Below are 18,674 nucleotides of genomic sequence, written 5' to 3' on the forward strand. Positions count from 1 at the left end.
TCATTATTGTTACCAATAAAGGCAAAACTAACTGGGTCAAAAATAAAGTATCCACTTGGTGAAGCTGCTGCAGGGGACAGTCAAGGTATAAAGAGGCAGCAGTTGGGTTCAAGGGGAGGGGCAGGGGGAAGATAATATTTGCTCCTGGGTACAGCAGGAGCACAATGATGGGGAATCCAGGTGCTGCACAAAATGCCCAATTCTTGACAGCACGTAGTGAGCATTAGAAAAAGTCTCTCCATTGGCAGAAGGAATCTAGTTCCCAGGTGGGATTTTACTGGTCAGAGTCTTGGCTCTAGAGACAATGATAGCATGAATAAGACTACATCTCCACCCCAGAGAAACAGACAAAGGGCTGAGGACTGAGAGAGCCACTAAGGGTCAGGGAACAAATGGAGAGCTCAGTTTCCCAACAGGTCTGACCCCGGGTGAGATTATGGCTCAAAGCTGAGTTATCTAACTGGTCTAGCCACCTGAATCTCACCTGCCAAGCCTTTTCAATGGTTCCTCCCAGCCTATAACTGAAAGAAAATTTTAAATAGTAACAATATTGGCATTTTGGAATGGCTACTGCCTAGGGGAAGAGGCACCCATACACATAAAAGTTTACTGCCAGTACTGGGGCTTACACATTTTCATAAGCCTAATGGAATTTTATGCAAATATGGGATTAGTAAGTGAACTTTTCTGGAGAAAGGATCCATAGTTTTCATCATTCTCAAAGCAGCTTATGACCCAGCAGGCATGAAGGATCAATGCTTTAAGTAAAGATGTTACAATCTACCTCTTCCCTTCTCATCCTTATTTTGATGAAATGTTGGGTGAGTTGAATGGTCTCATCTTCTATGGCAGAATTTTCCCACAAGCTTGGGCCTTCAATTATCACAATAACTTCCCATTTGCTCCCCTCACTTTTTCTTATAAGGGTTTATCACAACTTCTGGTTCATTAAGACATTCTATTCTTATAAATTGTGGCCATGTATTTAATACATTTTATACCTTTTATAGTCATGTCAGTAGGTTCTGTTGGGTGGGGATTACTGCAGAATGGGGTCAATCTGTCACCTTGAAATTGAAGGGAAGTGTCTTAATCTTCTCTCATTGCTTCTATCTTCCCACAGTCTCTTGGCCTCCCATGCCTTTTACTACGCCTCTTGCTTTTTCAAAGCTCAGCACAAGTTCCAAATTCTCTTTGGAAGCTTCTGGGATTACTTCAGCCCTCAGAATTCTTTCCCTCTTCCAAAGTATATAACATTCATTTGGTGCTGGGAAAGTATATAAAGGAATTAGCATGTTGTAGACAGGACTTTTTCAACCTCAGGACTATTGACATTTTGGGCTGGTTAATTCTTCATGTGGAGGCTTGTCCTGTGCACTATAGAATATTTAGCTGTATATCTGGCCTCTACCAACTAGGTGCAGTAGCACACTCCCATCCTCGCCCCAGTTATGACAACCCCAAATGTCTACCAACATTAGGGGCAAAATTACCTCTAGTTGAGAACCAGTGTTGAAGAATGATCCCCATGTATCAGGTAACGTACTAGATTATATAGCTTTTATTTCACGGGTATATCCTACTTTCCTACGTTTATCTTCCCTTTAATTCAGTTCACTCACTTATTTTTAATTTATTTTACATTGCGTCTTAACCTTCGCAAAGCACTTTAAATCTTTTTAAAAAACAAGGCAAGTTATATGTAAACACTCGTTGCTTCTTTTAAACCTTGGCACAGCCCTTTAAAAAAGATATTAGCAATGCTGTTTAACAGGCAAAGACACTGACTACTAGAAATCTCTGTTCAATAACTGAACAAAGTCCAAATAACAAACATTGGTGGAGCAAAGACTCAATATCAGGATTTTCTGGTTCCAAAGACCATGACATTTTTGTGCCACAATGCTATTTTTAAAAATTGGTACACATTTGTGCATATTTATGGGGGTACATATGGTATTTTGATACATGCATAAAATGTGTCATAATCAAATCTAGGTATTTAGCATATACATAACCTATAACATTTATCATTTCTGTGTTGGGAACATTTCATATCTTCTCTCCTAGTTGTTTTGAAACATACAATATATTATTATTAAATATAGTTACCCTACTGTGCTATCAAACACTAGAACTTATTCCTTTCAACTGAATGCTTGTACCCATTAACCAACATCTCTTTATCCTCTCCCCCAATACCCTTCCAGCCTCTGTTAACCATTATCCTACTCTCTACCTCCATGGGATCCACTGTTTTACCTCCCACATATGAGTGAGAACATGCAATATTTGTTTATCTGTGCTTGGCTTATTTCACTTAATATAATGACCACAGGTTCCATCAATGTTGCTGCAAATTGCAGGATTTCATTCTATTTTATGGCCCAATAGCATTCCATAGTGTGTATATATACCATATTTTATTCATCCATTGATGGACAGCTGACTTAATTCCATATCTTGACTATTGTGAAGAGTGCTGCAATAAACATGGGAATGCAGATATCCTTTTGATATACTGATTTCTTTTTCTTTGGATAAATACCCATTGGTAGAATTTCTGGATCATGTGGTAGTTCTATTCTTAGTTTTTTGAGAAACTTCCATATTGTTTTCCATAATAGCTGTGCTAATTTACATTACCACCAAGAGTGCATAAGAGTTCCCTCTTCTCCACATTTTCACAAGTGTCTTTTTACTTTTCGTCTTTTTTATAATAGCCATTCTAACTGGAATGATGTCTCATTGTGATTTTCATTTCCCTAATCATTAGCGATGTTGAGCATTTCTTCATATACCTACTAGCCATTTGTATGTCTTCTTTTGAGAAACGTCTGTTTAGATACTTTGCTCACATTTTAAGGAGATTGTTTGGGTTTTTTGTATGCTTGTTTTTGTTTTTTGATGGTGAGTTGTCTGAGCTGTTTTTATATTCCAGATATTAGTCCTTTGTGGAATGAACCATTTGCAAATATTTTCTCCCATTCTACAGGTTGTCTCTTCCCTTTGTCGGTTGTTACCTTTGCCATGCAGAAGCTTTTTAGTTTACTATAGCTCCATTTGTATACTTTTTGTTTTGTGTGCCTATGCTTTTGAAATATTAACCATAAAATCTTTGCCTAAGCTAAAGTTCTTGGGCATTTCCTATGTTTTCTTCTAGTATTTGTATAGTTTCAGGTCTTACATTTAAGTCTTTAATTCATGTTGAGTTGACTTTGAGTATATGGTGAGTCATAAGGATCTAGTTTCATTCTCCTCCACATGGATATCCAGTTTCCCCAGCACCATTTATTGAAAAGGGTGTTCTTTTCCTAGTGTATGTTCTTGGCACCTTTGTCAGTTGGCTGAAAATCTATGAATTTATTTCTGGGTTCTCTAGTGGCACAATGCTGTTCTGTTTACTTTCTTTCCATAGGCTTATCCTTTTCACCCAACTGAATTTTAGCCTGCTGAACTAGGATTGCACCTGCTATCTCTTGGGAATAGTGCCCATTTCTTATAGTGGCATAGAAATAGTCAATCTAAAAGAAAAGCAGACTTTTAGTTCTTCAGAAACCCCCAAAAAGAGAGAATGAAGGTATAAAAATCTGATATTAAAAGCACTTATTTTCTGTCATTTATCTTAAACTACAGTGAAACTATTCAATACTTTTGAAGGTCCAGAAAATACATACAGAAAAAAAAAAATCATCTCAATGATTACTTTAATGCACAACCCTTAGTTTTATGGCGTTTCCCTCATTTCCTCAGGAGAAAGCTATTTCTCTAACTTATTTCTTTCAACCGATTGCTAGGATTTCAATCTCTTTAAGACCTTTTGCATTAGAGGAAGAAAGAAGTCTGCTATTTTTTTCTCAACTTGAGGAGTCTGAAGTTTCTCACATTCTTTCCCCATTTAACCACCTACAGACTTGAATTTCAAGAAGACAAATTGTCTTTAAGAACATAAAGTTAAAAACCAAAGTATTACATCAGCATCACATCCTCAAAGTTGGAAAGGAAGAGGTTAAATTTCTTCTACTAACTCTTAAAAGAGATTTAAAGAAAAGGGATATTGAAAAATGGACTTCTCAAAGGAAAAAGGAAAAACACACACACACAAAAGGCATGTGCTGCATTTTCTGCCTGAGTTAGTTTATCTCCTGAATTTCCAGTTTGCTATCACTAGGAGGACATAGTATGGCATGACCAGAAAGTCTGCTGAAGTTCCAATTATTTTATGTCCCAGGCAATTTCACGCAAATTTGCACTTTTAATCGGAACTAAAATTCAATGAGGTCAATACTTTACAGTTAATATTTCATTAGGCCCAGTGACTGACTGACCCACTACCAATACACAATTCTAAGTCCATGTGCTGCCCATCAAAGAAGATTCTGATATATCTAAAGCTCCCCAAACTTGGTCAGGAAGATTCTACTTAGCTTTAAACCAAAAATAAACCTTCATTAGCGTTAAGAGATATAACTATATTAACATCACTATATTTAGAAGAAAACTGTTATATTAATCCTTCCAAACCACCACACATGGATTGGCACTCAGAGTACCTGCCCCAAAGAAATGAGAACAGGATTTCTGGGAGGTGGCACAAATCTTGGAGATGATTTTAAAGAACAAGGTGAGGTTACTGGTCTCACAACATTTAAGAATGGAAACATTATTTTGCCATTTTTCTTAATTGGAAGGCAGCAGGTACAATAGAAAGTTCTGGACATATTGAAGCATAGATTTATCTTTATTAGCTGGAAGCTCAGGCATGTTACTTTACCTCTCAAGGCCCATTTTTAGCAAGAGGTGGACTAGATAACCTTCCAGCATTAATGTGATGTGAATCTGTTATGCTTACTTTATCTTCATGCTTTTAGAACCTAAATAGGAAAATCAAATTATTATGACTTTACATTACCTTCAGTCTTTTTCACTTCAAAGTTCCAATGTCTTTTTCCTGGCTGGGTCCTGTTACTCATCCCTGTGGTAGTCTCTCAAACTCCATCACCTCTCAGACTTGTTCTCTTCCCACAGGCAGCAACACAAGAATGGTGGTAGTGAGGGATAAAAAAATTTTATAGTAAAAAATAAAATTAAAACCATATGCCTAACTCATAAAGCTTTTTGCTTTTCTCTGTGGGTTTCCTTGTGCTAGTGTTCCTCTGTAGGTTCTTTTCACCCTTAAAAAAACAAACAAAAAACCCCTCATAAGCCCTTCTCTATCCTCTTGTCGTAGAGCTTATTTATAGAATACATCTTATCTGATTCCTCATAGCAAAATATTATTTTACAATTTGAGTTCAGAAAAAGATATTTATTTACTCCTTACCATATGCCAAGCACTGTTCTACATACTTCATATATATATATATATATATATATATATATATATATATATGGCATTTAACCCTCAGAGAACTCTATGAAATATGTATACATATTCCTTACTATCCAAATCTATTCAGTTCCTGAGTTCTGTGAGCAAGTTTTTATGATCAGGGAAACTGCATTGTCTTTAATTATCTTTAGCACCTCCATTTGGAATGATGAAGGGCCTGAGTTTAGATAGCAAGTAATGCTGTTAAAAATGCAAATACAAATACATTTAGTTCCTTTGTTGTAATGGTAATGGTTCAGAGAGGACAAATTCATTAGCCAGGTATGGTGGCATGCACCTGTGGTCCCAGGTACACAGGAGGCTGAGGTGGGAGGATGGCTTGGTCCCAAGAGGTTGAGGCTGCAGTGAGCATGACTCAAAAAAAAAAAAAAGTCAGAAATTTGGACAGTGAGAGAGATATCTAAGCCATTTTCTCTACTTTTACAGAAAAGAAAGAAAAGAAAAGGAAGGAAGGAAGGAGAAGGAAGAAGGAAGGAGAAGGAAAAAGGAAGGAAGGAGAAGGAAGAAGGAAGGAAGGAGAAGGAAGAAGGAAGGAAGAAGGAAGGAAGGAGAAGGAAGAAGGAAGGAAGGAAGGAGAAGGAAGAAGGAAGGAAGGAGAAGGAAGAAGGAAGGAAGGAGAAGGAAGAAGGAAGGAAGGAAAAGGAAGAAGGAAGGAAGGAAAAGGAAGGAAAAGAAAAAAGAAAAAGAAAAGTAAAGAAAGACAAGAAAAGAGGGAGGGAGGGAAGGAGGAAGGAGGAAGGAAGGAAGGAAGGAGAGAGAGAGATGAAAGAAAGAAAGAAAGAAAGAAGAGAAAGAAAGAAAAGAAAGAAAGAAAGGATGCACAGTGCATAGGTAGATAAGGAAACTTCCCAAGGTTTCATGGCTAATAAGATACAGAGTCAGAACTCTTATCCAGGCACTACAGCTCCAGAGTCAATATTATGTTTGTGTTAGACTGCCCAGCTAAATATTATTTTTCTTCTTTGTGACCTGTGGCATCATTCATGTAGATAATCCTTGTAGATTTTCTGGGAATGTCTTTGGGGAGGTTAGCCAGAGTTCCCATCTGATTTTTTTTTCTAGAGCTCCATTTGTTAAAAGACTCTGAGTATGTGTTCTATTAGCATCAATATAAAAAGTTCTAGATACTGACACCAACTGCTTTTTGTACAGCTTAACAGTCTAATCGCATGGTTTGTGGAACCCTAATGTTCCATTTAGTCACTGTATTTGATGAAATCTGCAACATGGATGATATAAATGATCTTTCTGTCATACAGAAACAGGAAAAGCAGACTTCGACAGTAGATAAATCCAAGTTGAAATGTAGTCTATCTTAAGTTCTTATTCTGGGCAATCCCTCCTATAATCTCTGAAAACCTAGGGCCTCTTCAAATCATTGCTTGTCCTGAAGCAAACATGTTGTATAATCTGACTTCCATGCCAGTTAGGTTCACACCAGTATTTAGCCATTTAATATTTCCTAAAGTATTTAATGAATGACACCAGCAATGAATTTACTTAAGAGCCAGTCAGGGCCCTCATGAAATACTGCAAAATCACAGGCACTCTACATCATGATGAGTTGTTCTCATGTGTCAGCCGACTGCTGTCCAACTGGAAAACTAGAGAATAAATTCATGCTTACATGTTAAATAGAATTGCGTTTGTTAAACTGACAGATAGTATCTTCGTGAATTTTAGTGAAAAAAATATTTATGCTTGATTTCAAAGATCTGTTTATATGTTCACATAGCAGTGAGGCTGGGCACAAAATAGGATGGAAATTACATTCAATCAGTAACAATAAAAAGAAAATGTATCTCATCTCCTTGGAGGCCTTCCAATGATTCCGACCCTGGCTATGCCTTCCAGTGCTGTTTCTGTGCCACCATGTGGTGAAAAGATCAAAGGTATGTGGCAGCATGCCAGGAGGTCCAGGAAGCCAAACTTTAAATGGTGCATACTCCTGGAGCCCTACTGCAGTTCAAGGAGGGTAAAAACATCATTATAGTGAATTTTAATGCAGAAAATAGGTGGGTTTTGCACAAAACTCTGAAACTCAGAATGTTAAGGTGAAATTTCCAAGCATGCAGCTAGTATCCCTGGTGATTGCAGATACTCTGGTGGGAAATGCTGAGATTCAGTGCTCGAAGGTGCTCAAAGAGAACTTGGTTTCGAAGATCTAGGTTTTAAGCATGACTCCATCACTTGCCAGCTGTGTGACCTTAGACACATCTCTTGCCCTCTAAGTTGAGTCTCTATCTGTGCAAAGAGTTTAAATTACATGATCTTTATGGTCCTTTCCAGCTTGAAAAGGGTGTGGTCCGTGTTTATGTTTCAGAGCTCTGACTGCCTTATTCTCCTGTTACATAATTTCTAAGAGAAGGCATATGTTACTTAGCATAGAGGTTTCATATCCACTGTGAAATATCTCTGGGAGATTCCAAAAATCTATTTAAATCTAAGCTGCTAGTATTTCACTCATTAAGCTATTATTGCTCACCTACTGAAGACTAACCAATACTCCCAAATACAAGATACACACCATAGAAAATAAATTCACCAATATCCAGATTTTGTCAAAACTCTTATTTCTTTTCTCTGAGGTCTCAGACTCATCAAACATCCAAGGATAATTTTAGGATTCACTAGGCATTATCTGAGTATATCTTCCTGTCATAAAGGTTCATAGTTTTGTTTTTAATTGAAATATCTTCAAATGCTTTTCCTTCTTAAATAAATGCTTACATAGGTAACATAAGTGAATCTTACTGAGTCAGTGATAAAAATTCCCTGAAGTGAACATAAACTCTATAATGCAGTTATTTTTAAAACTTTATTTTAAAAATATGAGCATCTATTTTAAAAGTTTTGATAATTATTGTCATTATTTTCTTGTGATTGGTACAATTTAAAAATAAGTCTATGTTTTCACATTGATTTTAAAAAATATAGCATGTTTGAATTACAAATGATTAAGCAAACTCTATTACTTCATAGCTGACCATCTACCAGAAAATTCCCACTTAATTGAATACTTAGAAAAAAATGGCCAGTGGCCGATTGAAAGGTATATTAAAATTAAGGGCAGTTTTAATTCTAAAGACAAAAATCTTCATGGAAATCTATTTGTAAGCTTCTGAGATTGCTGCTGAAAGTCTACAGTCTGTGAATATACCAATTCCCCTTTACAACTGATGCAGATCATTATGAAATACTGGAAGGCATACCCTACAATTTAGGAATTGGTGTGGCTGCCACTGCTATGCTCTCAATTGCACACTCATCAGTTCCTCTGCGGATCCGGAAGTAGCCATCCTCACCCCAGCCGGTGCCCCAGCTGTTTTTAACAATCCAGTAATCCATCCCAGAGGCTGAGTCAGTGCCATAGCCCACAAGCAGAACAGCATGATTAGTCAGCTCAAAGGGGTTGAAAGGGTCTCTTAGACCAGTGTGGTGGTAGATCCCCTTTTTGTAGTGGAGGAAGTCATCATATACTTCAAAAGCAACTGCCATGGGCCCATGATGGACCAACTCAAGCTTCATCAGGGCTTCATTGCAGCCTCCATAGAAACCTCCCACATAGTGGTACTCAGAGGAGTAATAACGAAAGCAGTCTTCCTTCATTTTGCATGGAGAATCAGTGCCTGTGTAGGGGAAGCAAGCTTCTTCCACCAGCCCAAAATCTTGGGCGTACTTTCCTGCAATAAGGTATGGGAAGCCGCCTTCACAGCCTGAAGATGAATAACACACATGGTTACCCCTTAGTAGAAAAAGGATTATCCCATTTTCTATTTTTTCTTCTTTGCTCCATTATTCTTTGCATGTTACCCCTGAAAGTTGTTCTTAGCTTAAGCATCACTTCATTCATCCATCCATTTTCCAACTAGCTAACTATCCTTTCATCTTCCTTCTACTTAACAGATATCTAATTAGCACCTAATATGGATGTAGCTATGGCAAAGTGGTTAAGTGGGGAGGCTCTGAAGCCTATATAGGTTTAAAGCCAAAGCTGTGTGAAGAGTTTAACTTCTCTGTATCTCTGCTTACTTACCTGTAAAATCTAGATGGTAGTAGTACTTTCCTCATAGGGTTAAATTAGTTACTTCATGTAAAAATAGCAAAAGTTAGGTATTATGGTCATTGCTAAGCAGCCAGACCCCACATCTTGGCTCTTTCTCAAGCAAGTCTTTTCCCTGACAACCTCTTGCCGAAATGTCTTTCCTACCTTCCTCATGCAGTCCTGGCCCTATTATATATATTATAACTGTGTACTTTTTCTTCACTGTTCTTCACACTGTTGTTATAATTATTTAATCTCTATCTCTTACTTAACTGTAAGCTTCATGAGGATAAAGATTGTCTTGATATATTATAGCCCCTATAGCCTACAAGTCACAACTAGTATTACATATTTTAGAAAGAATGAAAGGCTCACTGGCAAATAATCACTCATCAGCAGTTTCACTAGTGAGCTGGGAAATTCCTAGTGGCCAAATCTGGGCTTGACAGCATAAACCTTAAAATGGTAACGTTTCTCCCTCAATCAATTATAGCTGTGTTTTCGACATACATCACATACAGCCTGATCTGAAAGCCTAAGTACAGATTTTTTTTTTCATAACAGGGCCTCACTCCGGTTGCCCAGGCTGGAGTGCAGTGGCATGATATCGGCTCACTGCAGCCTTGACCTCCTGGGCTCAGGTGATTCTTACACCTCCGCCTCCTGAATAGCTGGGACTACAAGCACACACCACCACACCCAGCTAATTTTTTGTATTTTTAATAGAGAAGGGGTTTCGCCGTGTTGCCCAGGCTGGTCTCAAACTCTAGGACTCAAGAGATTCACCCATCTCAGCCTCCCAAAGTGATAGGGTTATAGGCATAAGCCACTGCGCCCAGCCCTAAGTACAGAATTTTAAAATTCTCCCAGAGAGAAACCAGTGTTAGTATAGTTTTAATAAAAGTTGGGTTTTGGAGACGATGATTAGAAGTGAAACTCCAATGCTAAAAGCTGTGAGACCTTCAAATTATTAGAAAAATTTCTTAGTTCCTGTTCCCCGCCCATAAATAGGGATTATACTTACTACTTCTCAGAGTTTTGAGCATTGTTAGGCAATATATGTAACAAGCAGAGCTCACTCAATATATAGTAACTATTGACATTTTGCTGGATGGTACAGTAAATTCCATGAGCAATCATCCATTAATAAGTGATAGGGCCAGACTTGCACTCAGATTTTCTGACTATAGACACTGCGCTCTCTCTACTGCATCATCCTTTTGCCTTTGCCAACAACAGCCAGCTGCACACAGGTAAATAGCTCATAAATGGTGTCTGAAATGCAACACTTACCTTGAGCATACTGGCTACAAGACACAACCTCCTGAGGGCTTAGGATTGGGGTCTGAGAATTGTTGGTTAGTATACGGATTCTCGCTTCTAGCATACCCATAGAAGCAAATGAGTAGCAGCTGCCACAGGATGCTGGCGATGAAAAAAAGACACATAATCCAAGAGACATCTGAAGCCTCACAGAGAATCATGCAAAAACCTTAGTGAATCACATACATTAATGTTTATACTGAATGTTGTTGTTTATAAGAATCAGCACAATAAGAAGACTCAACTAACAAGCATTGTTGAGCTTATTAAGGCAATCATTAAGATTTCATCCTTTTTCATCAAAAGGCAAACATTAGTACATGGGACTTTCTTTGAGAATATTTTAGAAACTAAAAAAACCCCTCATAATTTCTGAGAAGCTTTTGGCAATATTCTTGATAATGATGAAAGGATTTATGTCTACAATGTTCAAAGCCATCAGGTTGGGTGAAAACTGTGGAGGAATACATGTGAGCTGAGCTTTCAAATATCTCTAATGCAATGAGATGAAGGTTTATGTCCCTCCAAAATCATGTTAAAACCCCAATCCCGAAAGTGATGGTCTTAGGAGGTGGGGCCTTTGGGATTAGTGACCTAATACAAAAGGCTCCAGAGAGAACTCTCATCCCTTCTACCATGTGAAGTTATAGAGAGAAGTCAGCCTGTGAGTCCTATTTCCTTTTAACTACTGCCATTTCTGATGTTCCCTAAAATTCTCCCCCTAAAAATCTCAGATTGACCATATTGTACACTGTTTTGCTACTGAGAGATTATCTAAATTATGAAGATTAGAAAAGCACTTGGAAGAAGGTCCTGTGAATTCATCTAGTGTACAACCTGCTCACTTGATAGATAACGTGTAACGGTGGCTCAGAAAGAAGCAATGAGCTGTCCAAGGACACACAGCTAATAGATAGCAGGGACAAGTGCCTTACTGTCTCCTAAGGCAGGATTAGTGTCCTTTTCAATTTATGGGTCTGTGTCTACTTTAACAAATATTCAGATTTTCTCTCCCTGTCTCGTAGTCACTAGACACAGCAAAATTAGCTTATATCTTTTGTTTTCAAAACCATGCAGATGATACTATCCATAGGACCCATCCTTCAAATGATGGAATGTCAAAGAACATTGTACATTGTACACTGAACATATAACTGTGTTCAGCAGTACCTTCCAACAGTGAAGAACACACTGAACTAGGAGTGAGGATACTTTTTTTTTCCTCCTTTCTTGTTTTGCCCCTCATTAGCTGTGCAACACTGGACAACTTACAAATACACCTTGGCGCCTCATGAAAGGAAACCAATGTCAAAGAAATAACACAACCCAGGAGAGTCTGGAAAGGGTCCCTTTCTGACCACCCAGCTTTCTTGGCCCTTAGCAGCCATGGAAATAATCTCTCTCAGTACTGGTCATTAAACTCCCATTATCTGACCATCGATCACTGTGGGAGGCACAGGCTGCAAGTGCATTCAAGGGCTCTGAATGTGTTCTATTTACAGAGCAATCACAGGAACAAGGGAAGATGATAACCTTCATCAAGCCCCTGACCTGTAAGAATGTGTCAGCTACCAAGGTAATTAATGCCTCATTTCAACAGCCAAGGCCAATCTGATTCTAAAAGAGCCATTTATCTCTTAAGAATACTGCAATGCAATAAAGAATAAGAAGTGAATCTAGCCCAGCCAGAGCTCTGCAGTAATCAAATTTCTACAATCTCAAATAGATAGTGTGATCTTCATATGGTATAACTATGTTCAGCAGCACCTTCTAACAGTGAAGAACACACTGAACTAGGAGTCGGGAGTCAGGATTCTTTTTTTTCCCCTCCTCTCTTGTTTTGCCTATCATTAGTTGTGCAACACTGGGCACTTGACCTTTTGACATTGTTTTTTTCTTTTTAATCTTTTGTGTAAAATGAATTGGGTGGAGCAGTTTAAGGTCTCTGCCTTCCTGCTCAAATAATATAAACAGCATTTTGAAACAAGACTTAAATGGACTAGACTTTATGCATTATGAAAACACTCTGTATTTCCTAATTAATGTGACCCAGGAGAGGCACTTCCCTTCTCTCTTAAAAATACAATAATAAATAAAAACAGCATAGCTGGGAGAAGAACAAAGAAAGCCCATTCTGCCGTATTTCTAAGCTTCTCTTCCCTCTCATACCTCAAAGTATTAATAAATCTAGGTATAAGGCTTGTTCTTAAATCTGTTTTCAAGTGTAAAGGTAAAACCTCATTTGTCCTCCCACTATTTCTTTTTTCTTTAATTTCAATTTGCTCTCTGACTACAGAAAAGCTGTGAATTCCCTTAACTGCAGCTAATTCTGAATTCTGGGTTATACAGAACACTGGTATTGGCAAAGTTGGTGGGAATTTTCAAGTAGCCCAATTAGCAGGAAGAGAAAATACTTTTTTCCCCAACTTACAGTATAGAATACCAAAAGAAAGTCAAAAGAGGAAACTTTAAGTACATTATTTTCTCAAGTACCTGACAAGATACTGTAGATGAGGGATCAATTCAAAAGCAATTAATCCATCAAAGCCCTCTGTTTTGAAATTGTCATTTCTCTGTACAAATCATACTTATAACAGTCAAAGAATAAAGAACATGGGAGAAAATAACAGCTTTTACCAAGCTATATGAAAACCAATGTCAAATAATTTGGCTTTAGAAAGTCGAATTTCCTTTCCCTGAATTATTATCTCATATAACTTGTCAATCATATCTTTTGGGAAGGGTTTGCTAAACTATTCTACCTTCTCTTATGTTACCAATGAATTTTAAAAATGCTTTATTAAAGTAGTTATCATGCTTTACTTTAATGTTTTGCTTGTATGTCTTGCTAAACTGTAAATCACTAGGACAAGGACTATGTCATATTAGTCTTCATTTCCTCTGCCATTAAAAAAATCCTAACATATTTTAGATGTTCTGGTAACAACACCAGAAGCAACACTATAGTATCAGTAGCTCAAATTATATCATGCCAATGCTATCATGTGCCAGGACCTCAATGATAAAGTCAACACATAATATGCACTATGAATTAATCCTCTCAAATAGGCATAAAAAATCTATTTGGTGATAGCATAACTTGCAATCTCTTAACATGGACCCTTCAATTTCACTTTCCATTCATTTCTCAATTATCTTCAAATTTATCTTATTTCCAATCCCACTTTCCAAAGAAGCCCTCCCCAGGAAATTGAGACGGTAGGGAAAGATTTCAGGACCTATACTTTCTTTAGAGCTGAAGAGCCCAGAATAACTGGTAGAAAAGCAAAGAGACGAGACCCTTGGTGTCTGATGAAAAACAGAAATGTTGCTGACTGGCTGTTATAAGACCTACTTGGGGCTCTCAACATTCAGAACACTGCAAGAATTCAGTGAGATGGGAGCTTAGAGGGCAAGTGATGAAAATGAGACATGGCAGAGACTGATTATCACTAAAAGTTTAGGAAAGGGAAACAACAGTTTATCTTTGGGTACTATAAATTTATAATCCTCCCAGGAGACACTAATCAGAATGTTTCCAGACAGCAAATACTAAACCTATTTTATAGTAACAAATCAGCCATGGGTAGTATTATCTTCAAAATGAGCTTAGAAGTAATAAAACTGAGTATTGCATAGATTCTCCAAGTCATTGTTGGCTACAACTCAGCATAACAAGATAATTTGCTATCAAGTGCAGTTAGAGGACATGTTATGAAATCAACTCACATTGTATCAAACTTCTGAAAATAACTGGTAACATTCAATAATAGGAATACTTTTCATGAACCTGGGCTCTGCCCTCATGCCATCGCTCAGGAAGCTGGATTAATACTTACCATCACATATCGTATTCTAACGTAAAGTGAATTGAAAGGTCCTTACACAGCTCAAAAAATCTACCAGGAAAATAATTTAAGGATTTATTTTACGGGTTCACGTAGTAATTAATGACAAAATTAATGGGGGTGGGGGAATAGAGGAATAGGTATCAAAGAAAGATTCCAACAAACCACTTGCAGAATGGTACACAATTCTTTGCTTCTACTAGAATCTTTCCTACTAGGAGGACAAATGAGTTTGTCTTACATATCACTCTGATTGTCACTAGCTACCTGGAAAATATATTGAGAAGAGTACTGAAGAAATGCTAAGCGCAGTAGAAAAGAAAATTTTTTACCAAAGTTTGTCATGGATATAAAAGGAAAGAATAATTCATAGGCCACCTATTTTCTATTTCTGTAATAAGGGGATCATGCCCATTCCATCTAGGTATCCCCGAAATCCATCACACAGAGCAACTGTTCAATAAATAGTTCAGAACAAATTAATAAAAAACAGGCTTATTTTTTTACCTTGGTTTCGAACAGGACTGACAAAATTGATACCATGAACATTTCTCCAGTCCCAAGATGTTGGCAAATGCAAAAGCTTTTGCTGTATTTCAGCAGTCAGTGGTGCAGGTTTGGGCCTAGAAAGGAAATATACATTTGATATCAACATATAATCTTTCCTTTGAGGATGATTTCCTAAACTCTACTATAATTCTATGATTTCAGCTACCAGACTAGCTAGGATCTAGGTTCAGACCCAGAGCACCTGTTCTATGAGTGATTCAATGTGTCAATTACACAATGGAGTTGTGTAAATGGCTTTCATTCGCTGTTTCTTTTTCAGGATCTAGTATTGATAATTTTCCCTTGTGAAATGACACTGGCTTTGTATATCACTGTGATGTTATTTTTAGTTTGCCTGAATAGCTGCATTCTTACTCATTTTTGAAAGATTTTTGACCAAGAAAGAGATGAGAAGTAGAAGATATAAGAAGGGTTTAGAGAAAACAGAGGAATCACTGATGTTTGACTTAGGAGACAGACACATTGGTAGTGGGGTGGCTGTAAAAGAAGTGAAGTTGGCAAAGGGAAAAAAGGGTCTATGTGAGGCAGGAGAACAGGTTCTGGAGGCAGGGAACATAAGGCCAATTCACACTGACTTCCTAGAACTAAATAAAGTGGAAACACTTCAGCAATGGCAGGAATGTGAAAGGCTTTGTCACTTCACTTCATCCTCTCCATTTACATGGGCCACAACCCCCAGGAGTAACACCCTCTCCATTAACACAGGGCCCATACTGAGTAAATGACTTTGTAACTTAACTCCACCCTCTTCATTTACATAGGGCATACACCAGGTAACCAATGGGAAACCTCTAGAGGGTATTGAAACCCCAGAAAATTCTGTAACCAGGGCCTTGAGTCATTTACTTAGGCCCACTCCCATCCTGTGGAGTGTGCTTTCATTTTCAATAAATCTCTGCTTTTGTTGCTTCATTCTTTCCTTGCCTCATTTGTGTGTTTTGTCCAATTCTTTGTTCAAGAAGCCAAGAACCTGGACACCCTCAACCAGTAACATAAGCATAACACAGGCTGACTAGCTCCGTAAACAACAGATAAAACTGTTTCATTATAGAACCACACCTTATATGATAGTGTTGGGCTGTAAAACACACAAAGGAGAGTTGCCTAGGCCCATGAATGAATGGACATTTTTGGGAAGTGAGAAAATTGTTCTAACAGCTTCTCTGTATTAGCGATTTCACACATACATACACATGCACACACACACAAACGCGCACACACACACACACACACACACACAGAGAACCACAGCTTTAGACACATTCGACTTCTTGGAGTTTCCCCAAGACTGCCAAATGGCCTCTCTGTTCTGTATCTTTATGCTGCTGCTCCTGTAACCTCAAGTGCCTGTTGCTCACCACTTAAAACTCCCCTAAGAGTTTTTCCCTAACTTCTAATTTTTAAAACTGCTCATAAAGTAGCCTCCACTCACCAGCCCCCAGCGAAAACTCACTTCCTCTCTCTCTCTGCTCCTCCAAATTTTTTTTTAGGGCACTACAGTCACAATGTGGTAAAAATTATTTTTTGTTACTATAAACTATTTGAATTTCTTATTCAACTGGGCATTGTCATATCACACTGTTCTAGTTTTTCAGTGGTTACCACATGCTTTTTACTAGGCTAAAATTTAGTCAATGGCAAAGATTCTTTCTGGGCTACTTCATGCCCTCTGCACCTATCCACAAATGGTCCCGTCTCTCACAGCTTCTCTTAGAGATAACACACGTTAAGAATACATGACAAGGGGCCAGGCGCGGTGTCTCACGCCTGTAATCCCAGCATTGGGAGGCCGAGGCGGGCGGATCACGACCTCAGGAGATTGAGACCATCCTGACTAACACAGTGAAACCCCGTTCCTACTAAAAATACAAAAAAAAATTAGCTGGGCGTGGTGGCGGGTGCCTGTAGTCCCAGCTACTCGGGAGGCTGAGGCAGGAGAATGGCGTGAACCCAGGAGGTAGAGCTTGCAGTGAGCCGAGATTGCACCACTGCACTCCAGCCTGGGTGACAGAGCAAGACTCCGTCTCAAAAAAAAAAAAGAATACATGACAAAATGGAACTGAGATGAAACAAAGAGAAAAACAACAATGACTTCTTCAAAAATAGCAATTGTAACCTTGACAATTGTATAGACTAGAGAAACGCTAGTTAATTGTTCACTAATTTTTTCTCCTAAGCCAGTCACATTGGTTGAAGATATACATGATACAGAGATAAATATAAGATGGTCATTAACAATATGGAAGACAATGTTAAGAGACATAATATACACAAAGATTACTATAACAAGTAACAGTAATGCTATAAAACACAATTTGGACAAAGTCTAAATAATCAAGGATCATAAAAATCTGTGCCTCATAGGTAATTTTATATACAGAGTGAGAGAAAAAACAAAGTTTGGACATTTCTTCTAAGATGTATAAATAAAAACTAAGATGCAAACAAACTATTTCCATCTTTGAATGGAAATAGTTTCTGTGGTTTCACATTGAGAGAGCATGTTAAAGAAGAAACTCAATTTTTTTTAATTCTCTCACTGAACACTATCAACTGTCAACACAAAAGACTTCTGTGATCAAATGCATGTGGGTTTTTCCCCACAAATCAAGCAAGCAACCAATTTCACAGTGAATACTAGCTGGGTGTCCTCCAATCCAGTTTTGACACTGTGTACCTAGAGATGGCATCAGATCTCACAGGCTGAGGGCTCCATCCCACAAAACTGCCCCCTACTTCCAATGCCAATTGAAAGCCCTAGGTTGTTTACCTGTGCTTCTGACCAACCAGCTATAATGTGGGGATCCTATGACACCCTCCTTGGGTTCAATTAATTTGCTAGAGTGACTCACAGAACTCAGAGAAATACTAACTAATGTTTAGTGGTTTATTATAAAAGATACTACAAATGAAACAGATGAAGAAATGAGTAGGGCAAGGTATGGGGGAAGGGGCACACAGCTTCCATGCCCTCCCTGAGCATGCCACCCTCCAGGAACTTCCACGTGTTCAGCTATCTGGAAGCTTTCTGCACCCTGTCCTTGTGAGCCTTATATGGGGACTTCATCAAATAGGCACAAATGACAACCATGTAGAGATGTGACTGGACATAAAGGGAATGATGTAAACACAGCAAGGCCTGTCCAGATTCTTCTGAGCCTCTCTCTGTTCAGCATTCCTTCCTTTAGGGTATGACACAGGACATCTTTGGAAATGAAGGTCTTATGATCCAAGATCAGAAAGGCAGGAGAAAATTAGAGTGCTGCCCTGGACAGGTGAGAGGAGGGCGGAAGAAGATCAGAGAGAGAGAGATTCTGTTTTCTGAGGCCTACTTCTGAGGCCTAATGTGCCCCAACGTTAAAAGATAGTGACAAGGGCTATGGGAGTTATGAGCCAGGAACTGTGGACAAAATCTAGTATGTGTTAACTACTTGTCTTGTTTAAACCTAAGAATATACTAATATAAAGGATAAAAAAGAAATTTAAGTTTGGCAGC

The 18,674-nt window shown here is 38.2% G+C and overlaps 2 protein-coding genes across 2 annotated transcripts in view; both read right to left on the reverse strand.

Moving 5' to 3' along the window:
* Positions 1-5,312, reverse strand: part of RAB38 (RAB38, member RAS oncogene family) — a 177,108-nt gene extending 171,796 nt beyond the window's left edge. The window contains exon 1 of the mRNA XM_508683.8: positions 4,913-5,312. The gene's annotated coding sequence lies outside the window, so the exon portion shown is untranslated. The remainder of the gene's footprint in view (positions 1-4,912) is intronic.
* A 2,879-nt stretch (positions 5,313-8,191) lies between these two features.
* CTSC (cathepsin C) overlaps positions 8,192-18,674 on the reverse strand; it is a 44,189-nt gene continuing 33,706 nt past the window's right edge. Inside the window, exons 5-7 of the mRNA XM_508684.7 lie at positions 15,116-15,231; positions 10,731-10,862; positions 8,192-9,108 (exon numbers count right to left, since the gene is read on the reverse strand). Coding sequence (XP_508684.3) covers positions 8,606-9,108; positions 10,731-10,862; positions 15,116-15,231 — 751 coding nt within the window. The 3' untranslated portion in view covers positions 8,192-8,605. The remainder of the gene's footprint in view (positions 9,109-10,730; positions 10,863-15,115; positions 15,232-18,674) is intronic.

Source organism: Pan troglodytes, chromosome 9, assembly GCF_028858775.2.
Source record: "Pan troglodytes isolate AG18354 chromosome 9, NHGRI_mPanTro3-v2.0_pri, whole genome shotgun sequence".
Taxonomy (NCBI): domain Eukaryota; kingdom Metazoa; phylum Chordata; class Mammalia; order Primates; family Hominidae; genus Pan; species Pan troglodytes.